The 23352-nt window shown below is 36.7% G+C and overlaps 1 protein-coding gene across 1 annotated transcript in view; it reads left to right on the forward strand.

The window, feature by feature from the left end:
- The window catches only part of HBS1L (HBS1 like translational GTPase), a 93056-nt gene that overhangs the window by 55433 nt on the left and 14271 nt on the right, over window positions 1-23352 (forward strand). The window contains exons 5-13 of the mRNA XM_037045704.1: window positions 1015-1123; window positions 4521-4783; window positions 5248-5413; window positions 8669-8786; window positions 12512-12658; window positions 16888-16962; window positions 17528-17645; window positions 18278-18346; window positions 21064-21168. Of these exons, the coding sequence (XP_036901599.1) occupies window positions 1015-1123; window positions 4521-4783; window positions 5248-5413; window positions 8669-8786; window positions 12512-12658; window positions 16888-16962; window positions 17528-17645; window positions 18278-18346; window positions 21064-21168 (1170 nt within the window). The remainder of the gene's footprint in view (window positions 1-1014; window positions 1124-4520; window positions 4784-5247; window positions 5414-8668; window positions 8787-12511; window positions 12659-16887; window positions 16963-17527; window positions 17646-18277; window positions 18347-21063; window positions 21169-23352) is intronic.

Below are 23352 nucleotides of genomic sequence, written 5' to 3' on the forward strand. Positions count from 1 at the left end.
AAATCTTATAGCACCCTATGCAGATTGTAACACTAATAATAGTTTTGATTTTAATTTCATTTTTTGAGATAATTTAATACCTTTCCCCACTAGACTGTAAGCTTTCTCAGCACAAGGATTATGTCTGCTTTTGTTTGTTACTGTATTTCCAGCATAGAGCTTGGCATATAGTAGGTGAATAACAAACATCTTGAATGAATGCTATAATTAATCTCTTCTAATTTTAAAGTTTTCTCTCTGTGTGTGTACACACATATATATATTTACCAGTGTAGCATATGCAGCTTCTATAGTTTTATGTGGACCCAATCCTGATGGCATTCTTCTTGAAAATTATAATGACACATACTAAAGAACTTCATGAATTACATGATTATTACATATATTTAAAGGATCTAGTGCATTAAGTCTTACTTTGATCTAGCTCATAATTTATTCTCTGTGTTCTTAATTAACTTTTTCTACTTTCTCTCTTCCCCCATATTTGTTATAGATAGCATATAGCTTACTAAGTCTAGTGTTGTGTGCAAATAAAATGAACGCAGTGTTCAGCACAATTCAGCAGACTCAACTTTCTCATCAGTTAATAGGTATCACAGGATTAAAAATAGTTTAGCCATCTGTTAACTGACCGAACAATTTTAGTATTGTGAAAGGGTGTGGTGGGAGAGGAGACGGGGGGTCTGTGTGTATTGTCAGAACAAGGCTTAGTGCAGAAACCGTCCTGTGACCTCTTAATAATGAAACTTAAGAGTCAGTTCAAAATTAGGAAGAGATTTGGTGGAGGTTAAGCATAATAAAGATCTGATATAGGGGGTTTTCCAGAATAGAGTGACAGAAGAATTTTTTTAGCTTTTTAATATTTCACTACAGTTTTTTAGAGAAAAGATATGTTTATAAAGACATGAATTCTGTGAAATGTAATGATCATAATATTTATGTGACATATAATATGTAATGTATGTTTCTAGAAGTGAACTTTAATTAGACTTTTATATTTTGCTCTTTCATTAGGAAAATCAATACATACCCGGTCATCTCAAAGTGAATCTGAAATTGTGCCAAAAGTTGCTAAAATGACTGTGTCTGGAAGGAAGCAAACCATGGGATTTGAAGTGCCTGGGTAAGGTTTATAATCCCCACCTTTTTTTGAAATTCGTTTGTCTCCTATTAGACTGTAAGAAAATTATATTATTAACATTGAACTATCACAGTCTTCAATAGCTCATGATAGAAAAAGAGGGGATGAGAAATTAGATTTAATTCTAGACTTATCTAGTGTATGTTACTTATCTATCTCACTGTCTCTTTTCTCATATAAATTAAATTATAGCTACTTAAACAAAACTGATTTTGTGAAATCTAATGCTGTGAGATAGAGACTACATATGCCACTAGATGGCGTAGAGAAGCAGCAGTTGGGAATTACATGTACTGTATAGTTGGTCAATCAAGGAATCATTAATTTTTTTGCTAATTATTTTAACAATTTTAATTTTTCACATTAAAATGTATCAGTGTAACAAAGTCATGGCATATAAAATGAAACATGCCTCAAATTTCGGATAGCTAGTGAAAAATGGTAATAAGTCATGCATTGGTAACACTCATTATTTGTTCCTTCTCCTCAGTCTCTAGGATTCTCCCAGGAGTTTTTATAGACACGGGAAGTGGATTGCTTGAGGCTTAACAGCAAAGCTTGAAAACACTAACTTTTTGCCTCTTTAAAATGTTTTAGATTTTTAAATCATTCCCTAAATTTTTACTTACTTACATTTTCTTTGCAACTTAGATAGATAAGAAGCACTAGTATCAAATATAAACAGTAGAGGATTTTTTTTTTAACTTCCAAGAAATATAAACTCAGTGAACTTTTTTTTCTTCCTTACAACATTCTTGTAAGTCATTGATGTATCATGCCTCTTGGTTAGGAAGAATCAGTGATCACCCAGTTCAATTATTTGATTTTTAAAAGCAAGATTTATTTATAAGATTTCAGATTTAGTGAGGGAAAGAACTCACTATATCTAGGACATAGTAGGTGTTTGGTATATGTTGGTTAAATTATTAGATGAATGAAAAAGTTAACTTTTAATTTGAATAATTTTAGACCATGAAGAGAATTTTAAATCCTGCTGTAGTCACAGAAAGCTTTCACTGTGTGTCTTTTCTCTCTGAATTGGGGTTGGGCTGTCAGAGTCATAAATGCCCTTTTACCTTTATGTCTGCAGTACCATTGAATCCTATTAGAGATCAGTCAGTCACACAATTTCTCGTTCTAAGGATTTTTAATCATCATGCAAAAGGTTTCAGGAGGCTTAGAAAGCAGCATGCAGATAAGCTTTCCAGTGTCATTCGAACAAGAAGAAAGATTAAGCTTCTAGGCTCATATTTCCACTTTTGAAAATATGGTGTGGAAGCAAAACAGACATCATTTTATAATAATAATTAAAATTACAAAATTATATCAGGAAGCACCCAAGTAAATAATCATTCAACCAAGTTACTCTTTTTTTCATATCAATCAGTAATTAGAGCCTAAAACCCAGAATGGTCATTTTAGACTTATGTTAGAGATTTTTCAAGGTTTAAAAATATTAACTTTTATTTCATAATATGCACAACTTTTTTACTAAGTACACACTTAACCCAGAATGCTTTTCTAATTACTTTTCTAATCACTTCCCTCTAACTGTTAATTTAGTGAATTAATTTTTAGTTTACCTTAGGTCTACTTAAAAAAGGATATTATCATGAAAGTGAGAAAAAAGCAAACTTTTCATGTCACTGAATTGTAAGTGAAAATAATCAAGTCAGACCCATGTTTTGTGAAGTCCTTCCTTATCCTGAGCCGCCCCTGCCTGGGTTGGCAGGTGAGCTGAGCTTCAGGCCTCTGCCTACTCTGTCCACTGTAGCTGTTCCTCCTCCATCCGTTTTCCATGTTGGAGTCAGCATGTTTGGGAGGGTTCTGTAACTAAAACCGGAAGGCCGTGCAGCCGAAGATTGTTATTTCTCCCAGTTCTGAGTAGATCCGAAGCCTCGGTGTGACCAAGCAGATCTCTCCGTATCATGTATGTAGTCATTCTAGCTGAGCCCTTTTTTTTAACTCCTACATGTCATGTTTTGGTGTTAAAACTAGCTCTGGATGTTCAGATAAATGTTTGCAAAGTGTAATCTGAGTTTGATTTCACTTATTTCGGTCTGTTGGAATCTTTTAAAAGAATGGGAGTATTTTTTACATTAGTAAATTTTTTCCCCTGTAGTCCAAGATAAAGCTAGTCTGTTCAAGCATTGTTTAAAAATGAACACCAAAATTGGCTAGTGGAGATTTGCAAAGCAAAATAAAATAGAAATGGATGTGAGGTTTTTAACAAAGTTACAAATGTAGCTAATGTGTCTCTCCCTTTCCTGAGGCGCAGGATTAAGGGTCAGTGCCCTGAGAGAGAAAACTGAATCTCTTTTTTGGTACAGTGGGTAAGAAGAAAGTATAAATTGACTATTCTTACACATTTCCATTATGCTACAATCTTAAGTGATTTTTATAAACTACTTTTTATATGTAGTTCTTTGCCACCTCCACATTAAATTGGATATAATTGGCTTCATTCTTAATAACTTGCAATTTAACCTGTTCTTTGTCCTAATTCTACTTATCGGTAGTAGTCAGTGAGGGGAAGGTAGATCCTATCGCAGTCTGGTGGGTCAGAGCCCGGTCCTCGGCTGTGCACAGGACAGCACGGCTGCAGCTCCTGTGCAGAGCAGTCAGGGCACTGCTGGAGGCCTGAGACCAGTGCTTACTTTGGGAGGCACCTGAATTGTCAGGGAGAGGATGAGTGTGGCTAGGTGGTCTTGTTTCGACTTTATGTATCTCAGCCCCTTCCTAGATTGTAAACTTTTGGGAATAGTGGATAACTTTCCCCTTTTTATATCAGTGTTTCTTCTCAACATCAGTGTTTAGTATATGTTGTATGTTTTAGTAAATCAAGTATGTTTTTAATTGATGAACTGAAGCCCCTTTGCCAAAAGTATTAAGGATATGTGGACATTTAGAGACAGCTCCCTTAAAGATAGTGTTGGAGCAAATGAGATTGTAAATCTCTCTTCTGGTAAAAGAATGTGTTAGGTATAAGACTATTTTTTAATGCTAAATTTACCTCCAGGAACAACACATTTAGTGTCAATTTTTAAAAAGTGTCTTCTTTCTGCTGTCTGTTTTGATAGGATTATATGGCTAAGTCTGTGGGCTTAGATTTTGAATTTCAGTTATTTTACAGGATATTTTCTTCTTATCATCGTTTTGGTAGAAGGTTTTTCTCCTGGGATCTTGCAAGTCTGTATTTGTGTGGTTTGGGTCAAGCTACTTATCATTTCTACCTTAACAGACTCCTACCACTTAGCAGAGGTCGTTTTAGGTTTGCAAGTGTAAGGAATATGAAGAGAGAACTTCTCTGCCCTTTTGACATTATAGGACATCAGTGGAGTTGGTTTAAACACTTTTTTCCTATCTCTGCTTTCTTTAGAGTAACCGCGGAAGAAAATGGTCATAGTTTCCACACACCTCAAAAAGGACATCCTAGTGAAGATACCAGCATGGCTGCTTCTGAAGTTCTTGAGACCATTTCTAAATCAGCTCTTCCATCCCACGCCATTCAAACATCAGAGGAGCAGAGTTCAGCACAAATGCCAGTGAAGAAGTCTAGCAAACTGAGGCAACAGATAGATATCAAAGCAGAGCTGGAGAAGCGGCAAGGAGGGAAGCAGCTCCTCAACTTAGTGGTCATTGGTAATGTCCTTCGTTCCTCTGGGCTCTCAGCTCTGCTGTAGCCTGACAACTTTCTGGCTGCAGCGTGGAGACTCTTGTTCCACTCAGAGTTTCTCTGTGGCTGTAATGGACAGAGAGCAAGGGAGCATTGCAGCGTGCTGCTTGGTAGTCACCCTCGGTGAGATAATGCCAAGTTACCGAGGTCATTAGGCTTTGTTGTGATATTTTCATTTCATGAACATTTTGAAAATGGCATGTCTTGTTGACAGTTTTAATTTTCAAAAATCAGGGGCATTCCCCTCCTCTCTAATAAGGTATGCTCGTTTCCCTCCACTTAGATGTTTTAAATATCATTTAATTAGAAATTGGTATTTATTACTCTAAGCACTGATGTGAACTACTGAATTATATATTCATGCAATCCCTCGATGTGAACAACTTCTGGAAAATGTACCTAGTATTAATTCTGAATCAATTTTCCTTAGGTCATGTCGATGCTGGGAAAAGTACTCTGATGGGCCATATGCTTTATCTCCTGGGTAACGTAAACAAAAGAACTATGCATAAGTATGAACAAGAGGCTAAAAAGGCTGGCAAAGCTTCGTTTGCATATGCATGGGTCTTGGATGAGACTGGAGAAGAAAGGGAAAGGTAGTCACTATATTTCAAAATTTTCAGTCTGAAATGATATGTAGTCTTTTAATTAAGTGTGTAAAATGTGTTGAATATGTGTGAAACATACCATGAACTATTTTAGACTATTTTTAGAAAAACGCTTTCAATCATTTGGGAAGTATTTTTATTGTAGTTTTCATTACTATATACATAATGAATCTACATGTTTTTACTATTCCAAGTTCTATGAGAATACTTTAAGGGAACATTTACCAAAAATTGTTTTTAAAAAGCATTGAAAACACTTAGCTAATTATTCAGTGGGGGAAGTTTCTGTTGTTAGTTCCCTAACTATATATCAAATTGACTTGATTTTGAATTAAAATTATGAGTAAGACTCTTTAATTTTACATTGGGTTATAAAGGAAAGGTAACTTTTTGTGGTAAACTGTCTTCTGTCTGAAATCAAAATGACCAGTAAATGGAAATGACCAAACTTAATTTATTTTATAATCTTTGTACTATGTTTTTATGAGCAAGTCAACAAATAATTGCACCTGTCTCTTGCCATATACATTTAATCCACACAGTCACTTCTGTTTCCGATACTGTGTTCAGTGGTAATATCGGGGAGATTCTAGTCAGGAGAGTGCAGCTCTGGCCAAAAAATAGTCCTTCTTCTGAGGTCTTTTTAGGGTGGTGATATACCAGGCCTGTCTGGAAAAAGTCCTGCCATTGTTACTATAATGAGAACTGTTTGTGCAACATCAGTGTAACCTGGCAGCCAAGGATTGTGGACTGGAATGCCTGTGTGTGAACAATGGCAACCTCACTATAATAGTCAGTGGGGGCAGAAGATGCCATTCAGTGAGCACGTGTACTGTGTGACTGTCACATTCAAAATAACTGAGTGAGTAGAGCAACGAATCTGCATCAAGTTTTGCCTTAGGCTTGAACATTCCTCCACAGAAACTATTCTGATCAGAAAGCCTCAGCTATGGGCAACTGGTGATGGGCAGCTTCATCACATTTCATGCATAGTTTTTTGTGAAACATCAAATTGCACACGTGACTTCCCACTACAGCCCAGATTTGGCACCCTGAGACTTCTGGCTTTTCCCCAAACTAAAATCACCTTTGAAAGGGAAGAGATTTCAGACTATTGATGGGATTCAGGAAAATACGATGGGCAGTCACTAGCAATTAAAGAACTATGTGAGGTCTCCAGGTGCCTACTTTGAAGGGGATGGAGGCACCTGTATACAGTGTTTCTTGTGTCTTGTATTTTCTTCAATAAGTGTCTCTATTTTTCATATTACATGGCTGGATACCTTCTAGACAGACCTCCTATATCACCTTAGATCTGTTAGGAATGGGGTAGGCAATAGCAGCTCTGTGGGGGAAGAAAGAGGACACCTTAATAATGAAGCGAAATGGCAGATGTTTTAACTGTGTCAGAATAATTACAGACTGAAAGTCCTAACTCAACATAGAGGTTATTCTCTGTTCCCCAATGTCTTCATTCTGAATGTGATTCGAGAATATATTTGGATTTTCATACTTTTTATAAGTGTGTATTTTTATTGGAGTATTGGATAGTCTTATATAAGGTAATTCTTAATCAAGGAGATCACATTATTCCTTAGCTCTTTTGGTAAATAGGAATTTTCTTAAGTTGTCATCTTCAGTTTGTATATAGTATCACAAGCTTGTTTCCAACCTTATAAGAAAAGTTAGTAGGATAGCAATTTTTTAGAAAACCTATAGGGAAAAATAGTAGAAGACCAAATAATTTTCATCTGTCAGTTTACCACACAGATTAAAATATGTAACTTTTCTTTGTGTCATCTGTTAAGTAGGTAAACAAATTGAGAATACTATAAGTTAGATTGACTTGCTTGAATTTACTTAATATGTGAGTTGAGCTGGAAGGTAAGATAATAATCTTATTCCTAGAATAATCAATAATTTTAGTGTTTTTTTAATAATATACCTGCTGGTTATCTGCCATATTTGTGCTGCTGCTAGTTCTCCGCTGTTCAGCATGGTGCAGTTTTCAGAATATTCCTTCATTCTGTGGAGGGGAGAAACTTCCAGATACATAATGGGAGTTTTAACTCACTACTATATGTTCCTTAGTAACACTTCAAAAATATAATGCCTATCCCAGCATGTTAAGTATTTATAAATCCTCTGTTCTGCTTAAATGTTGAACAGAAATTAGTAAAATGAGTGACATACTCACATCCTTCGTCTTACAAAACCCAGGCCAGAGCTGGGTCAGAGGAGTGTGTTGTAGTTGGAAAAGTCTTGGGAGAAGCTTGGAGTAAGTCTGGGATCATCACTAATCTAAAAGCAGTTATTTGGGGGGTATTAAAGAGAACGAAGCATCATTTTCAGAAGCTCAAATGGCCTGTGGTTTCAGACTAAGCTGGAATGACTGGAGTAAAGAGACCCACAGTGACCTTACTGCTAGGGTGAACATGAGTTGTATCCTTGTAATTGTTGGGATATTAGGCGGTTAAAGGAAGTGCTCATTCATTACTCCGGATTATTCTGGGCAAACCAGATGAGTGATCAACTAGTCCATTGCCCACACGATTTCTCATTCAAATTCCTGAAGTCTAGAGTGACTTAGGACCTTTGTAGACCTTCCTTGGGCTTTCTTATCATTTGAATCTATTATACATTTTTGTGACTGTGGTCTCCAAGAAGCATGAGGTGCGACATGAAACAAACTACTGTTCATCTTTATTACTTTTTTTAAAAGTGGGCATCTCCTTTTATATTTTTTGTTTTCTAAATGTGTAACATAGTGAGCAGTCTTACAAATGAAAGTTTTATAAATTTATTTCTCTAATGAGTGAGGCATAAACATAAGAAGAGGAGGAAAAAACTACCTCTCGATAGTGGTCATTCCTCATTCTACTGTTTCTCATGCGCAGTGTTCACTGTTCCCTTTTTTGGAGATGCTCCCATGTATCTTTTTTTGTTTGCAATCTACATTGCTTGCTCCCCCGAAAAAAAAGGAAATGAGAAGTATCTATTATTTTAAGTTCTTGCTGCAGCTACAACTTTGTTTTAGAGCTATATGGCTTTAGTACTGCTACAGCAGAAATTCCACCCAAAATGATAGCTTAATTTCTCAAAGTGATAGACTATTATGTGAAATAAAATTTCCATTGTTACTTAAGAATTTAGACTGTCATTTAACTTTATTATGCAATAATTTAATCCATAACACTGACTATTTATATAATGCATTCTAACCACTTAATTTTTTTCTTTAAGGGGAGTAACAATGGATGTCGGTATGACAAAGTTTGAGACCACAACCAAAGTTATTACATTAATGGATGCTCCAGGCCATAAGGACTTCATTCCAAATATGATCACAGGAGCAGCCCAGGTACCAGATGTTCCCTTAACTATTGTGCAGTAATTGTACCTAAAATTTCCTGATGCTGAGGATAAATCCTAGGGTTCTAACTTCTAAAATATTTAAAATTTTTAACTTTTAAAAAACTTTGAAAAATAGAGAAATATTTTTTCATAATTTCTTTATCAGTACTTTATAATACCTTTTCTAATTTATTATAAAGAAAAATATGCAAAACTATGGATTTCTTTGTAGTAAAAATAATGGTAAAATGCTTACTGAGGTCTTTGTAGCCTTATATTTCATTTATTAAGTTGGAGTGACTCATTTTGATGTCTATCTTTTTACTGTGTTTATATTGAAGTTCTATATATTTATTAAGAGTTAATTTATATAGAAGTAATGAAGCTTGGGAGTTTCCCCTTGCAGTTTATTTACTTTCTTTATAGTGTTAAAAAACAGTCACAGTTTGTAAACTGACATGATCCTTAATAAAAATACTGAAAAAAAAATCAAAGTAGTTGGGACAATAAAAATAATGCCGTACCTATAGGACATTGGTTTCTTTTCTGGTAAATGATTCCTGAAGAACAGGGAGGGCTCAGCAGTTGACCTGTGCCGCCTGGAAGAAGTGGGACTTCAGCAGTTGACCGTTTCCTTCCGCTCATTGAGAGGGAATGTTAATATGAGCATTTGTCAATCTAAAAGGGATGTTATATGAATAAATTAAAATACATTTGGAGATAGATGAGAAAGTATTTTAAAAAGTTGATATATGATTCCAGGGTATTAAATTTAAAGTTCATGGATTGATGAGATCAATAAAGATTGGAAAATAAAAATCACTCTTGATTTTAGTACCTAATATGGGCAAGCACTATACTACGTTTTTGGTATGTATTAGTTTAATCTAGTCCTTATAACAACATTATGAAGTACAAATTATCCCCATTTTAAATCAGTATTTTTCTCACTGCATTTACCAAAGGATACAGCATATTTTTCTCTTTTTCTATATGTATGTATCTCTGTGTGTGTATATATACATATGTAAGTATGTATGTGTATACTTTTTCTTTGTTGAATAAATATTTATTGAATACCCATTGTGTTCCAAATACTATGGTAGGAAGTGTGGGGTAAGATGGACTACAAAGCACATTTAATAGATGAATGGGAGTGGCAAACACCAGAGCAAGTATTTCCAGTAAAATATTTTTGAATTCCGGAAACAGAGCAGTCTTAAAGGTCATTTATTCTACATTCTTATGGAATTAGGATAGGAAGGATTTTAGAGATTATCTTACTGAATGTCATCACGTGACAAATGAAGAAGTAGACTTGAAGCTATTGAGTCACTTACACAGCATGCAGAACACTGCGGTGGGCTTTGGGGAGACCAAGAACCATACAGGACATGCCGCCTCTCCTCCAGGAAGTCACAGTGTAGGAAGGTAAGCCACGTAATGACAAAGAGTAACAACACTGTACTGCAAGCGGAGTAGATGCGGTTTACCTGAGGAGGAGAGAGCTTTATACTGAGTAAGAAGGCTGTCCTAAAAATGTGGAGGGAGTCGAGCTTTCAAAGATAAACTGTCACACAGAAAGAATGGAGAGATTGACCAGTAATTTTTGGAGAAGGTAATAGGAAAGATGGTTAAGAATACTATGGCCTTAGGTATCTTAATACCAAGTCAATGAATTTCAAATTTAACCTCAGATAGTAAATATAATTTGGCAGTTGTCAACAAAACCTGATGAGGGAGATTCACGATTTGGATATGGATTTGGAGGTCAAGGCCAGGTGTTTTATGTAAATTGTACTAACACTCTCCTCAGTATTTCTGTGAAGTGAGTAAATGATACCCAGAGAGATTACACAATTTGCTTGACGTGTGATACCTACTAGTGACATCAGTGAACGGGCCGGCTTCCCAGTTGGTTGCTCCAGTTCGTGCTCTGAACTAACAGTCCCTGGCCAGAGGACTGGGTCTCATTCGAGAAGTTAGAGTTCACCATTGTGAGTTATGAAGGAGGAAATGAACACTGCACTGTAGAAGTAAAACAGAAGGAATATTTAGGTGAGAATAAAAGGAAACAGAAATTGAAATAATAGTGTAAATTGCCCGACCAAAGTATGTGGATGATGCTCTAAATGACCAAGTTGTGTTCACAGCAGAGTATCTGATAGTCTGTGCTTACTTTATGACCATCTTATTTCCCATTATGGTGAGGATTATATGATGATGTATGTGAAGCGCTTTAAAAACTGGATAGCACAAACCTAAGTGCCATTGAGGAAACAACAAAGACCAAAGCTATTGTGGGCTCCATTCTGACCAAAAGGCCAGGCAACTTGTATGGATGGAATGGCAGATTGAGATAGGGCGATGATCACGTACCATCTGAGACAGTCAGAGAGGGAGTGCCAGATTTAGTCACTGTATCCTGGATTACGGAAAAGCAGATTTCTGTGAGAACAGGTATGCATGCAAAGCAACAACTGTGAAAAGGAAGAATGAAAGAGTGTTCTTTTACAAGTGCCCTGACAGTGCATTGACAAATAGTTGGTGGGAATGAAAATGGAGAACATCTATGGTTGCGCAGACTTTGCCGCAAATTCTCGTGGGCTGCATCCACTCGATGCGGGTGGAATCAGGTAAGGGAGCATCACATGGGAGAGCCGTGGGGACCCGGAAACTAGTGTCTGTAAGGCTCGTGTGGCACATGAGCTGCAGCTAAGGTTTGCTTTCTTCTTTTGTGTAACTGTGTATGAGAAGAGAAATGCCTTCCATCTGATTCTTCAAATGGTCCACAAAGGTTATTTGTTATTCAAGGCTCTTCTTCGGTGGCTGTTGAGGGTGAATGTGCTATTTTTTGATAACTCATGTATTCAGTTTTTCATTAGTATAAGCAATGCTGTGCCATTATCTTTGTAGATCCATAATTACTTATTAGGGTAAGTATCAGTTCCCAGGGGTTGAGCTGATGGGAGACAAAATATATATATATTTTAAGGCTCTTGGCATGTCCTGTGAAAACGCCCTCCAGAAGGTTGTACCCTTACAGTCCCACAGGCACGGTTCTCTCTCCACCCTTATGGTGAAAATTTAGTCTTTTAAGTCTTTGCCAGTGTGATCTGTAAAAGTGGAAAGAGGGAGGAATATGTTGTATTTTTAATACCTTTTTTGTGTCTTAATGAATTAGATTTTTTTCATGTTTTTGGCCGTTTTGTTTCTTTAGCAAATTGTGTTCTTTTTTTTTTGTATTTTTTAAATTTAATTCTTGTTCAAGTACAGTTTTCTGTCTTATATTCCCAGCCCTGCCCCCGCCTCCCACAAATTGTGTTCTTTAACTAGTTTTTTACAGCTATGTCTTTTTTTCATTTCTTTTAGTGAAGACCTACTTGATTGTAACCTTTACCTTATATGTTACAATTATTTGTCCCTGTTTTCTTATGTCTTAATTTTGTTTATATTTTTCCTCCTTCACCTAGATATTTTTTTTGTTATTTAATCAAATATGGAAATTTTTTAATTTTTTGTCTTTTTTTTCTTCTGAATGCTAGTACTTTTATTTAATGTGAAATTTTTAATCCATCAGTGTAATTCTTTGATTTGCTTTGGGGTTTGGTGTCAGGTTAGAGTCTGTATTTCATATCTGACCAACATAATTAATTAATTAATTGAATAATCTGTCCGTTGAATTAAGATGCTGTGACATTATTTCGAGTTTTGATTGTTTTTCTCCCTTAGGCAGATGTAGCCGTTTTAGTCGTAGATGCCAGCAGAGGAGAGTTTGAAGCAGGCTTTGAGACGGGGGGACAGACTCGAGAGCATGGGCTCTTGGTCCGTTCTCTGGGAGTAACACAGCTGGCGGTTGCAGTCAACAAGATGGACCAGGTACTTAGAGGCTTTGTGAGAATTCATTTCAGGTGCTAATTAAGTTGTTATTCTGCCATATTTTGATGACTTAGATGTGACTAGTGTATTTTATTAGTTCAGCTGCCATATTTTAAATATTAAATTCATGATTCTGACATTAAATAAAGAAAATATGAGTAACTTTTAAGCAAAAAAGGTTGTCTTATATTTAAAATTAAACTGTCTTAAATTATTTTTAGTTTTAAAATAGTACACATTTATTTTAGTGTAAAGAGAACCTAAAATAACGTATTTCTTTTTATAAAGTTATATTTTATTGATCATACTATTATAATTGTCCTGATTTTTCCCCCTTTGGCCCCTCTCAACCCAGCATCCTCCCTCCCTCAGACAATCCCTCCACTATTGTTCGTGTCCATGGGTCATGTGTATAATTCTTCGGCTACTCCATTTCCTGTACTGTACTTCACATCCCCGTGGCTATTCTGTGACTACTTGTTTGTCTTCTTAATCTCCTCACCTCTTCACCCGCTGTCCCCCTCCTCCTCCCATCTGGCAACCTTCTGGTAACTGACTTCTTTTTTTTTGCTTTTAAGAGTCTCTCATTACCTTTAACTTTTGGCCTTATAATAATGATGTGTCCTGGAGTGGGCCTCTTTGCATCCGTCATAATTGGGACTCTCTGCACTTCCTGGACTTGCTTGTCTATTTCTTTCACCAAATTAGGGAAGTTTTCTTTCATAATTTTTTCAGATTTCCAACTTCTTACTCTTTCTCTTCTCCTTCTGGTACCCCTGTGAGGCAAATGTTGGGCCTCTTAAAGTTGTCCAGAGGCTGTTTATAATATCCCCATTTTTTTGGATTCTTTTCTCTTCTTGTTCTGCATGGTGGTTTTTTGCTTCTTCATGTTCCAAATCATTGATTTGATTCTTTGCTTCATCCACTCTACTGTTGTTTCCTTGTAAATTGTTCTTTATTTCAATTAGTGTATCCTGCCCTGGCTGGTATAGCTCAGTGGATTGAGCACGGGCTGAAAATCAAAGGGTTGCTGGTTTAATTCTCAGTCAGGGTACATGCCTGGGTTGCAGGCCAGATCCCCAATAGAGGACAAATGGGAGGCAACCAAAATTGATGTTTCTCTCCCTTCCCCTCTCTCTAAAAAAAAATTAAACAATTAGTGTATCCTTCATTTCTGACTGCTAGTACTTTTTTATGCTGTTGAGGTCCTCACTGGTTGCCTTGAGTATCCTTATAAACAGTGTTTTGAACTCTGCATCTGATAGATTGCTTAACTTCGTTTCATTTAGCTCTTTTTCTGGAATTTTCATTCGTTCTTTTATTTGGGCCATGTTTGTCTGCTCATTCTGGCAGCCTCCTTGTCTTTGTTTCTATGTATTAGGTAGAGCTGCTATGTCTCCCTGTCTTCATAGTGTGTCCTTTAGGGTCCAGTGACGCAGCCGCCCCTATCACCCAAGCTGGGTACTTGAGGTGTATCCTTCATGTGGGCTGTATATACCCTCCTCTTGTGGTTGAGCCTTGATTGTAGTTGACAGGTCAATGGGAGGGATTTATCCAGACCAGTCAGCTGCAAGAATTGCCTGACCAGTGACTACCATTCTCTGCCATCTGTGGATGATCAGCTGTGCAGGGGCAGGGTGGTGGTGCTCCAGTGTAGTCTACAGCTATCCACTGGCCCTGGAGTTTCCTGTGTGTTGCAGGTCAAGGTCAGGTCCCACCTGTGTTTCACTCAGGACACTCTGCCTGAGCCACAAAGCAATCTGAGATGGCTGCTACTTGTGCTGGGCTTGGAGATTCCCAGGGGAAGCCAAGCTGACACTGTAATCTGGCTGCTGCTAGGGCTCGTTGAAGTCAGCTGTTGATTGTTTGATAGCATTTAGTAGCCAAGATGAGCCATTCTTCTGGAAAAGCAGCTTGGGTGGTCCCTAAGTTGGGTCCGGTAGAGCCTCTGTGGCTCTCCAAGGCAGATCAAACAGTGTTAGCCAGGTTGATGGAGTCTCAGATATGGCACCTACCTACTGGCTCTGTTGGGGATGGGTTCAGCAGAGGGACGGTGGCCTCTTCTCACCGCAGTGCTAGACACTTCAGTCTCATCCTGTGAACCACTGATACCCTTCAAACAGGGAGTGAGTCCAAATAGGTGAGTCTGTGTGTGGGTTCCCTAAGAGGACCTTATTAGGGCTCCAGCAGCCTCCTCCACCGACTCAGTCCCCAAAGGTTTTTGCAGCCAGAAGTTGTGGGGACTAATCTTCCTGGCACTGGGACCCTGGGCTGGGGGACCTAGTGTGGGTCTGGGAGTCATCAGTTCCAAGCTATCCCTCCTGAATATTATCTGTGTGGGTATGAGGCCAGCCTGTTCCACATCTGTGCCCCTCCTGTCAGTATGGATGGATGCAGCATCTTCAATTCCATAATTGTCAGATTTCCACTCAACTCAATTTCATAGTCATCAGACTCCCATTCAATTTGATTTCTGATGTTCCTGAGTAATGTTTGTTCTATATTTTAGTTGTGATTTTGATGTGGTCGTGCGAAGAGGCAAGCCATGTCTGCCTATGTTGCCATCTTGACTGGAACTAAATAACCTATATTTCTAATGATCTTTTCCCCCTAAAAACTTTATACTTTTCATTTTATATATCCATGCAATTTATTTTTATAGATTAGAATCTTTTTCATTATGACATTGGGTTAAAAATTTTATTATCTGCTTTTTCAAAAAATTGACAATATTCTTGTGCATGTTTCCAAGTAATAATTTTTGTATTGATACAAAGAGGTTGTTTTTATAGCTTTATTCTAGTTTATATTAAAGATATAATTTATTCAGATAATACCCTACTTACAAATATTTCCAGTTTAGTGAATATTTAGAAATAGTTTATTCTGTGGAAACTTCTGGGCCCAATGGCATGTACACTTTTTAAGGCTTGCTCTAAACTCCTTCCAGAAAAGTTGTAATTATTTCCTCCTGGCATATATGGTAGAGTTGCTTCCCCAAACTGTTGCCAACCCTGCTGTTACTGAAGGGTTGTTTTCCAGTTTGATATATAAAACATGATATGTCTTTTTAAATTTACTTTTCAATATTTACAGTAATATGTAAATATACTTTGCATATTTATTGGCCACTTGTATTTTTCTTTTGGAATTATTTATAAAGTTGCTAATTTTTAAAACTTTTTACCAGTTTATAAGCATTATTTATTGAAATCATTGATTTTTTTACCTTGTCTTAGATATTTTTACTAATTTATTATTTTACTTTTCATTTTATTTGTGGTATAGTTTTGACATATATTCAAATTTATAAAAATATACAGGGTTCAGCAGAAGTAATGCCTGCTTGAGTGTGGTTGGTAGGGTAATAGTATGGGTACAATAATTTATAGCTTTAATTTGAACATTTCACCTAAAGTGTCATATGGTGTGCTTAAGTGTGACATTGTTATGTTACAGAATTACATGCTTATGATTTTGTAATAAAAGATTTTGTAGTAAAGAGGGACATTTGTGCTGAACCCTATATATTTTTCACTTTTTTATGCTTAGGTATTTTCTTACCCTGGAATCAGATACATATTGTCCTACATTTTTTTTACATAGCTCTTTTGTAATATTATTTTATATGCAGACACACCCATTTTGTCTTTTCCCAGTATTTTAGTATGAAAATTTTTAAATATAAAAAGTTGAAAGCATTTTAAACACCCATATTATACCCACTACTTAAGATTCTGCTACTTTTTTCATCACAGTTTTGTCTGTCTCCCCCTGTACCTATCCATCATAATCCATTTAATTTTGATTTGATTTTTCAAGTAAGTCACAGACATTGCTATACTTACAACAGCATGCATAATGTTATCTAGAGTTCATATTACATAAACATTTTTAGTCTATTTGGCCTTATTTTATTTCAGCAGTTGGCCCAGGCACAATTAATAAATTATTTTTTTCTCCCTCAATTTTGAAATCAATTTTGGCATGTGTAAAAATTTCTGTATGTATTGGAGTTGTTTCTAGGCTTTGTGTTGTAGAAGTTACTTTTAGGTCATATTGATAGTTAGGTCTTATATTCTGCATTTTGACTTAGCAGGATTTTATATTTAATAGATTTTATTTCATATTTTATGGTCTTGATTATTTATGTTTTATTGCATAAATTTACATTTTATATATAGCATGGTCTGAAGCATAGTTTTAACAATAAATTGAATTTTTACCAGGTTAATTGGCAACAAGAAAGGTTTCAAGAGATTACTGGAAAACTTGGACAATTTCTTAAGCAAGCAGGTTTTAAGGTAAGATAATTTCAAATTTATTTGGTTACTTTCCTTAAGTCTCATTTTGTTGATTTGAGAGAAAAAACTAGTACTTTGGTGTTCTTGTTAAGTACCTTTAAGTACTTTGGTGTTCTGGTTAAGTAGCTTTAATTCTTTTTGTTTTTGTTTCCCCAGTTTTGTGTGTCTATTCTCTTAATTATTTGGATTACTTCACCTTAAATTGCATATATTTTGTTAATTGGCTTAGATTTAATATAAGTAAAGAACTTTTTGTTCCATCTATTAAATTTGGTATTCAGGCTTAGGGAGGTCACAGAGAAAAGTGGAAACTAGTAGAGAGGAATTTCTCCAGTGGAAATATGCCTGTGATACTAGGTAAAATGCTTTTATGTTTTGGAACATACTTGTAAATTTCCCCCCGAATGAAAAAAGGTGGTAACTTCAGGATTGTAATTTTTTTATTTTTATTACTTCCTTAAAAGGATGTTGCTGTTGCTTTGTCTTAGTGCAATTATGCTAATGATGAAACTTTTAACTTAAAAAATGTTGTATTAAGTTTCTTATATTTCATCTCTTTTAATAGGAAAGTGATGTTGCTTTTATCCCTACAAGTGGTCTCAGTGGTGAAAATCTAATTACAAGATCTCAGTTGAGTGAACTTACAAAATGGTATAAAGGACTATGTTTATTAGAACAAATTGGTAAGAATACTGCCTCACTAATTTTTTAAAATATTATATTTAAATTTCTTTTAGAGAGAGGGGGAGGAAGGGAGAAAGGGAGGCAGAGAAACATCGATGTGCAAGAGAAACATCGATTGGTTGCCTCTCACATGCAGCTGGGGACCTGGCCCGAAACCCAGGCATGTGCTCCAAGTGGGAATCTGACCAGTGCTCCTTTGGTTGGGCAGGATGACGCTCAACCCACTGAGCCACACCAGTCAGGGCTGCCTCTAACTTCAGTGCACTATAAACTTGACGTTTAATGGATTCTTTGTGGTAGACAGATATATGTATGCAAAAGCATAGGATTTATAGTCAGACGAGCTAAGTTTCCAGTTTTGAAAACACATGTAATATTTAAATAGTTAATTTTCCTTGTTTAATTAATGAGGCTCTTACTTGTCCTACCCATTTCACAGACTGTTACTGACATTAAATGATAAAAATACTTTATAAACTACAAAGTATTGTATGAATGACAGGAAATTTGCTACTAATTTGTGTATTTATAAAAATATTTTCTAAGAGATATGGAGATTCATTGAGCTCTTTGGATCTGAGTCAAAAGGTAACCTTTAAGTTAAGCCTGCTTTTTTTGCCCTTTTTTCCAGATTCCTTCAAGCCTCCTCAAAGATCTGTCGATAAGCCTTTTAGGTTGTGTGTATCTGACGTTTTCAAAGGTAGGTGCCACCTCTATAGTGCCTGTTCAGCATGGCCCCTGCCCTTTCATTCTCTCCTGACCTCTTCATGGACAAACTAATTATATAGCCCTTCAGATTCTCCCTTCTTTGTGTCGGCGTGAGGACCATTGCCAAATTAGTCTTAAAGGGCGGGCACAGTTTTAGTTAGCTAGCCCCCCTGCCAGAAAAGTCTTCAGTTTACTCACCATTTCCCCATCTCCTACTTATCTTCCAGGTATGAAAATACCTTCCCCTTTTCTTTGTTCCTCATAGGTTTTTTTCTCCCTCTAGGTCACCTTAGTTTCCCTGTGCTTCAACCAAACCGGATCATTCAGTGTTTCGTAACCACGTAGAAGGGTCTTTGTTGCCACTGTGTCTACTCATGATTTGCTCTTCTCTCTCTTTATTCATTTCCTGACATCTGTAGGAGTCTGGGTTCAATCAGGATACAGATACCACACATGGGGAAAGTGGGAAGTTTAATGTAAAGAATTATTAGTATGATAAAAGAGTGACTATAAGATATAGGGAAACTATGGTGCCCTGGGGCTGAGGAATGGGTGCAGACCTTACTGGAGGCACTGCTGTATTTAACACCTAAGATTAGGCCTCACTTACTGAGTACAAGACACTGTACAGAAAACTGTAGAGTGGAAATGGAATAAAACATCTCAGTAAGTAGAAGGATGTAACACAGATATGTGTTAGGATAATTAGTGCAGTTAAGATGTCAGTTGTCCCCCAAATGCCCTTTATTCACAGAGCAGGCAATAAAGAGTGGATTTGGAACTGAGAAGCAATACATTGATTATAGGTGAGTTCACCAAACTCATACTTGAAGGTGTTCCTCTGTGTTCTGTGTATCCTGTCATTGCCTTCTCAGGCTGAATTATAACTGTTCTAGTGCTTTTTGCTTCACAAAGGTTGTAAACGCCCTTGACAGCAAGCACTATCTTTTCTGGATCTGCAGGACCTGGCTCAGTGCCCAGCACCCAGTATGTGCTTAATGAATGTTTAATAAATGAAAGATTGAAGATGCCACACCAAAATTATTTTTTTTTAACTGAAATTTATCGTTACTATTACTAGCTTCTAGCATTCTAGTAGTAGAGGAAATATGATAGTGTTTTCCAAATTACTGTTATCTATTTACAATACAAGAGGTGCTTAATTTTCTTTTTTGATTAGCTGTGTTTGCTAACTCTGCTTCATCATCTTCCATTCCGTCTTCAGGCTGCTTCCTGGCTTCTGCCTGTACTGCTCCCGCAGTGTGTTCCCGTGGAGGTTACCAAGTGTCCTGTTGGTTGCCCATTTTTGAGTTCTATCTTACTTCCATCTTACTTGAATTTCATTTACTTCTGAGGCCGGTAGTCTCATCTGCCTTAAAACTTTTCTCCCTTGGTTTCTGGACCCACTGTTCTCCTGCTCCCCGGTCTGTGTCTTTGACCTCTCTGTGTCTTCCCTGTGGGCTCCTCTTTCTTTGTCTCTTAACTAGTGTTCTGGGCTTGGGCATCTTATCCACTTGCTCCTTTTGTTCTTCCTCCTGTGTGGTGATGCTTCCCAAAGCTGCATCTCCAGCCCAGGCCTATTCATGTTCTCTGGATGCCTGTGCTAACTGCCCCCAGACATCCCCACAGGCAGTGTGCTCCCAGGGTCCTGTTCTCCTGTGGTTGGTCCCATTTGGTGTGATCAGTGTCCTTGGAATATGCCTTCCCCACCTGTAGGCCTTGTCAGTACTTCAGACTCACCAAGGCTGAGATGAACCTTATTTTTTAATTTTCTCTCTCACAGTTAATGCATTGGATCAGTTCAGATTTCTCCCTTTTTGCCATGATTCCCCACTTACTCTATCACCCTTACTCTGTTGTACCTTCTTCCCAAATTCTTGAGTTTTCTCCCTTTCTGCAGTCAGCATGTGCATTGTAATCAAACTTCTTCCTTCTCAGACATGAAAATGCCATTGTGTCCTTTCTCTGTTCACTGTTTTTAACTGGCTCCTGTTTCTCAGCTGAGGATGGAATTCAAGCCCAAAGCGTGGTTTATGAGGCCCCTTACTCACTTGTCCCTTGTCTAGCTCTGTTTCCTCGTGTGTTGGCTGCCCTCATTATTTCATGGGGTCCCCTTACAAACGACATATGGGCCTAGCACGTCCCATGTGCGGTTATAACCCTGTGAGTTTGCACATGCAGCGTCCTGGGTCAGCAGTGTTCTTCTCCCCCTGCCCCACACACGGGGCACCTGCTAGTCACCTGATCCTTCCCCTTCTAAGGGCCCAGCTAAAGTGTAATCATTCCCCCTCAACACAGAGTCTTCTGTGCCCCTTTTCTGTTTCTAGTGAACATTATAAATAACATTTGTCTCTGGACAGTGTAATTATCTTCATCTTCTCTTCACTAGTATAAACTCCTTACGGGTAGGTGCTAGTATTTTCATCCCTTTATCCCGAGAGTGTCTGGTACTTAGTAAAACAGTCAATAAATAATTGAAAAAGAAATGAATTCCCACTTTTTATAATATGAATATTTTTATTTGTAAGAGAGTTGACTAGAGTGTGATATGCCATATTTAGTAGGTATGTTAAAAATTCTAAGATGATCATTAATGTTCATTGAACTACAGTTGCATGTAACTACTAGAGCACCAAATAGAGCTAATGGTATTAATCATCAGATAACATTGCTGTATGAGTCATTTTAAGCTTTGGGCATGTTTTGCAGATCAAGGATCTGGATTTTGTGTAACTGGTAAAATTGAAGCTGGTTATATCCAGACTGGTGACCGACTTCTAGCAATGCCTCCCAATGAAACTTGTACTGCAAAAGGTATTCCTCTGCGTTACTCTTGTGCTACGCAACCCGCACTCTGAGACAGCAGATTTTCAAAAGCAGTGTAGTTATTAAACTCCAGAGTAAATAACCTCTTAACTGAAATTGTAACTGACTGTCAAACTGATACTAACTGTTGAAGATAAAAATGCGAAAACATTAAACGATTTTCTCCTGTTGTGACTATGTGTGTGTGTGTGTGTGTGTACTTATAGCATTCTAACTGTGGTAGCACTTTTTTTTTTTTTGACACGATTGAGAAGTCTGGTTAGGATTTCACCAGATGTATAAACACCTGACAGGTACATTGAAAACAGTATTCAGAAGCAGAAATCAAATCCAACTCCAGTGGGCACTGAATGGGCAGTGGCAAAGCAGACTGCTATAGTCTGTTGTTTTGAAATGTGTATTTCAGAATTACTGTAAGTTAACAATTTTGATCGTGTTTATGCTAAAAAGAAATGTATATATGTTACAAGAAGACCTAAGAAAATAAGATGTAAATGAAGAGAATCCTAATGTTGAAAAGAGAAATTGTGAGCTAGTTTAAAGGGCCACAATTATTGGTTTTACACATAATTTAATACATGACTTTTTATGATGGCTGATAACTATTTTCATCTCCTAATCCTTTGATTTTACATATGTACGTGTTACTCTTTTCTGAATTCTGCTTGAAAGTTTATAATTTCATACCTGAAGATTAAGTTTTCCAACTAAGCCTCTGACTTCAACATAAAACTAAAGATCTGTTTTATAAAATAATAAAATAATATTTTATTTATCTGTTTTATAAAACTATAAAGTAATATTTGTAACAGTTTTAAGCTTAAGTATAATCTACTAGGGATGTTAAAAATTTTAAAATTTTAGTACTTCTCCTTCTGTTACTCTTATTTATAATATATATCCAGAGTTGTACTGACTAGTTTGTAAATTTGAATGTACATTTAAAGAATTAATTTGTTTATTTTGAAAGCTGATTTCTTAAAGAGTATAAGAAATTAAGGAATATCTGTTGAGGTAACAGTTTAACCTAAATTTTGAGATGAATAAAGGGATGAAAGCCAAAATTATTTCCATTTTACCTTTTTCTTTCTGCATGCTTAGGAATCATGAAAATTCTGTTTAAATAAGAAGTAATACACACTTTTTAAAGAATCGTTTTATATAGATGTATTACGTTCAGGTGTAGATCTGTTTTGCTTTATAAAGTGGTCAAAAACTGCAGGACTTTCGAGATACTAATGTATGTTCACAAGCATTTTTGAGAATCGCTTTTGTGGTAATCAGGAGACATTAATTAAAACCATGGTTTTAAAATTCTCCATGGACCTCACAGATTGACTCTTTTGGGACAGTTTGGTCACATCTGAAAGTCCCACATCCTTTCCCTCCCTCCTTTCTGTCACTTCCCTTCCAGAAAAGCCCTGTCCAATTCTCTTGATTCCCCGGGCTCTGACCGGAAGCTGCATCAGACCCTGCTCTCTGACAGCTCCGCCTTGCATCCAGCTCAGCGGCTGTCAGTTCTCAGCCTCTAACCGGCTGCACTGCTTTATTTCCTCAGTTGTTAAGTACTCACTGCTATCCAATCACTTCAGGAGCTGCTGCAGTGCACCCACCAGTGGCGTCCTGCAAGAGAAGTGGCTGAGTCTGCGACCAGCAAATGGAAATTCTTAATTACGTTTTTACTTTAACATATCATATTCACGGAGTGTTGAAAAAGAAGATTTATGCATAACTTCTGTCCACTGAGAAAGGTCCTTAAGAAGATAGGTGTCATCTGTAGGATCAGATTACATGTTATTTTTAGATTTTTTATACAGTTATTTGAAGTTCTAGTATGAATGCTCTTCAACCCTAAAATAAGGCACTCTCAGTTAAATGTTAAGTGGCTAGCTCCTGTCTTTAATTCCACATTCCATAGCAAAATCAGATATGGTCATTTAAAATCTACATTCAAAAACTAAATTTAAGTATTTGTAAATTTAACAGACATTCTTTAGTATCATACTTGTTAACAGTTTTGGAGTCAAGAGCCTCTTTCATACTTTGAGAAAAATTATGGCTCCTCTGCTTAGATAAGTAATTCAGATATACACATAAATAAAAATTTGAATATAACTTTAAGTTGTCTCAGAGCCCTTAAAGCTCTCCTTCAGCTTTCAGAGCGTCTTACAG

The sequence above is a fragment of the Sturnira hondurensis genome, unplaced genomic scaffold, assembly GCF_014824575.4.
Source record: "Sturnira hondurensis isolate 20B ecotype Veracruz unplaced genomic scaffold, ASM1482457v3 Scaffold0004474, whole genome shotgun sequence".
NCBI lineage: Eukaryota > Metazoa > Chordata > Mammalia > Chiroptera > Phyllostomidae > Sturnira > Sturnira hondurensis.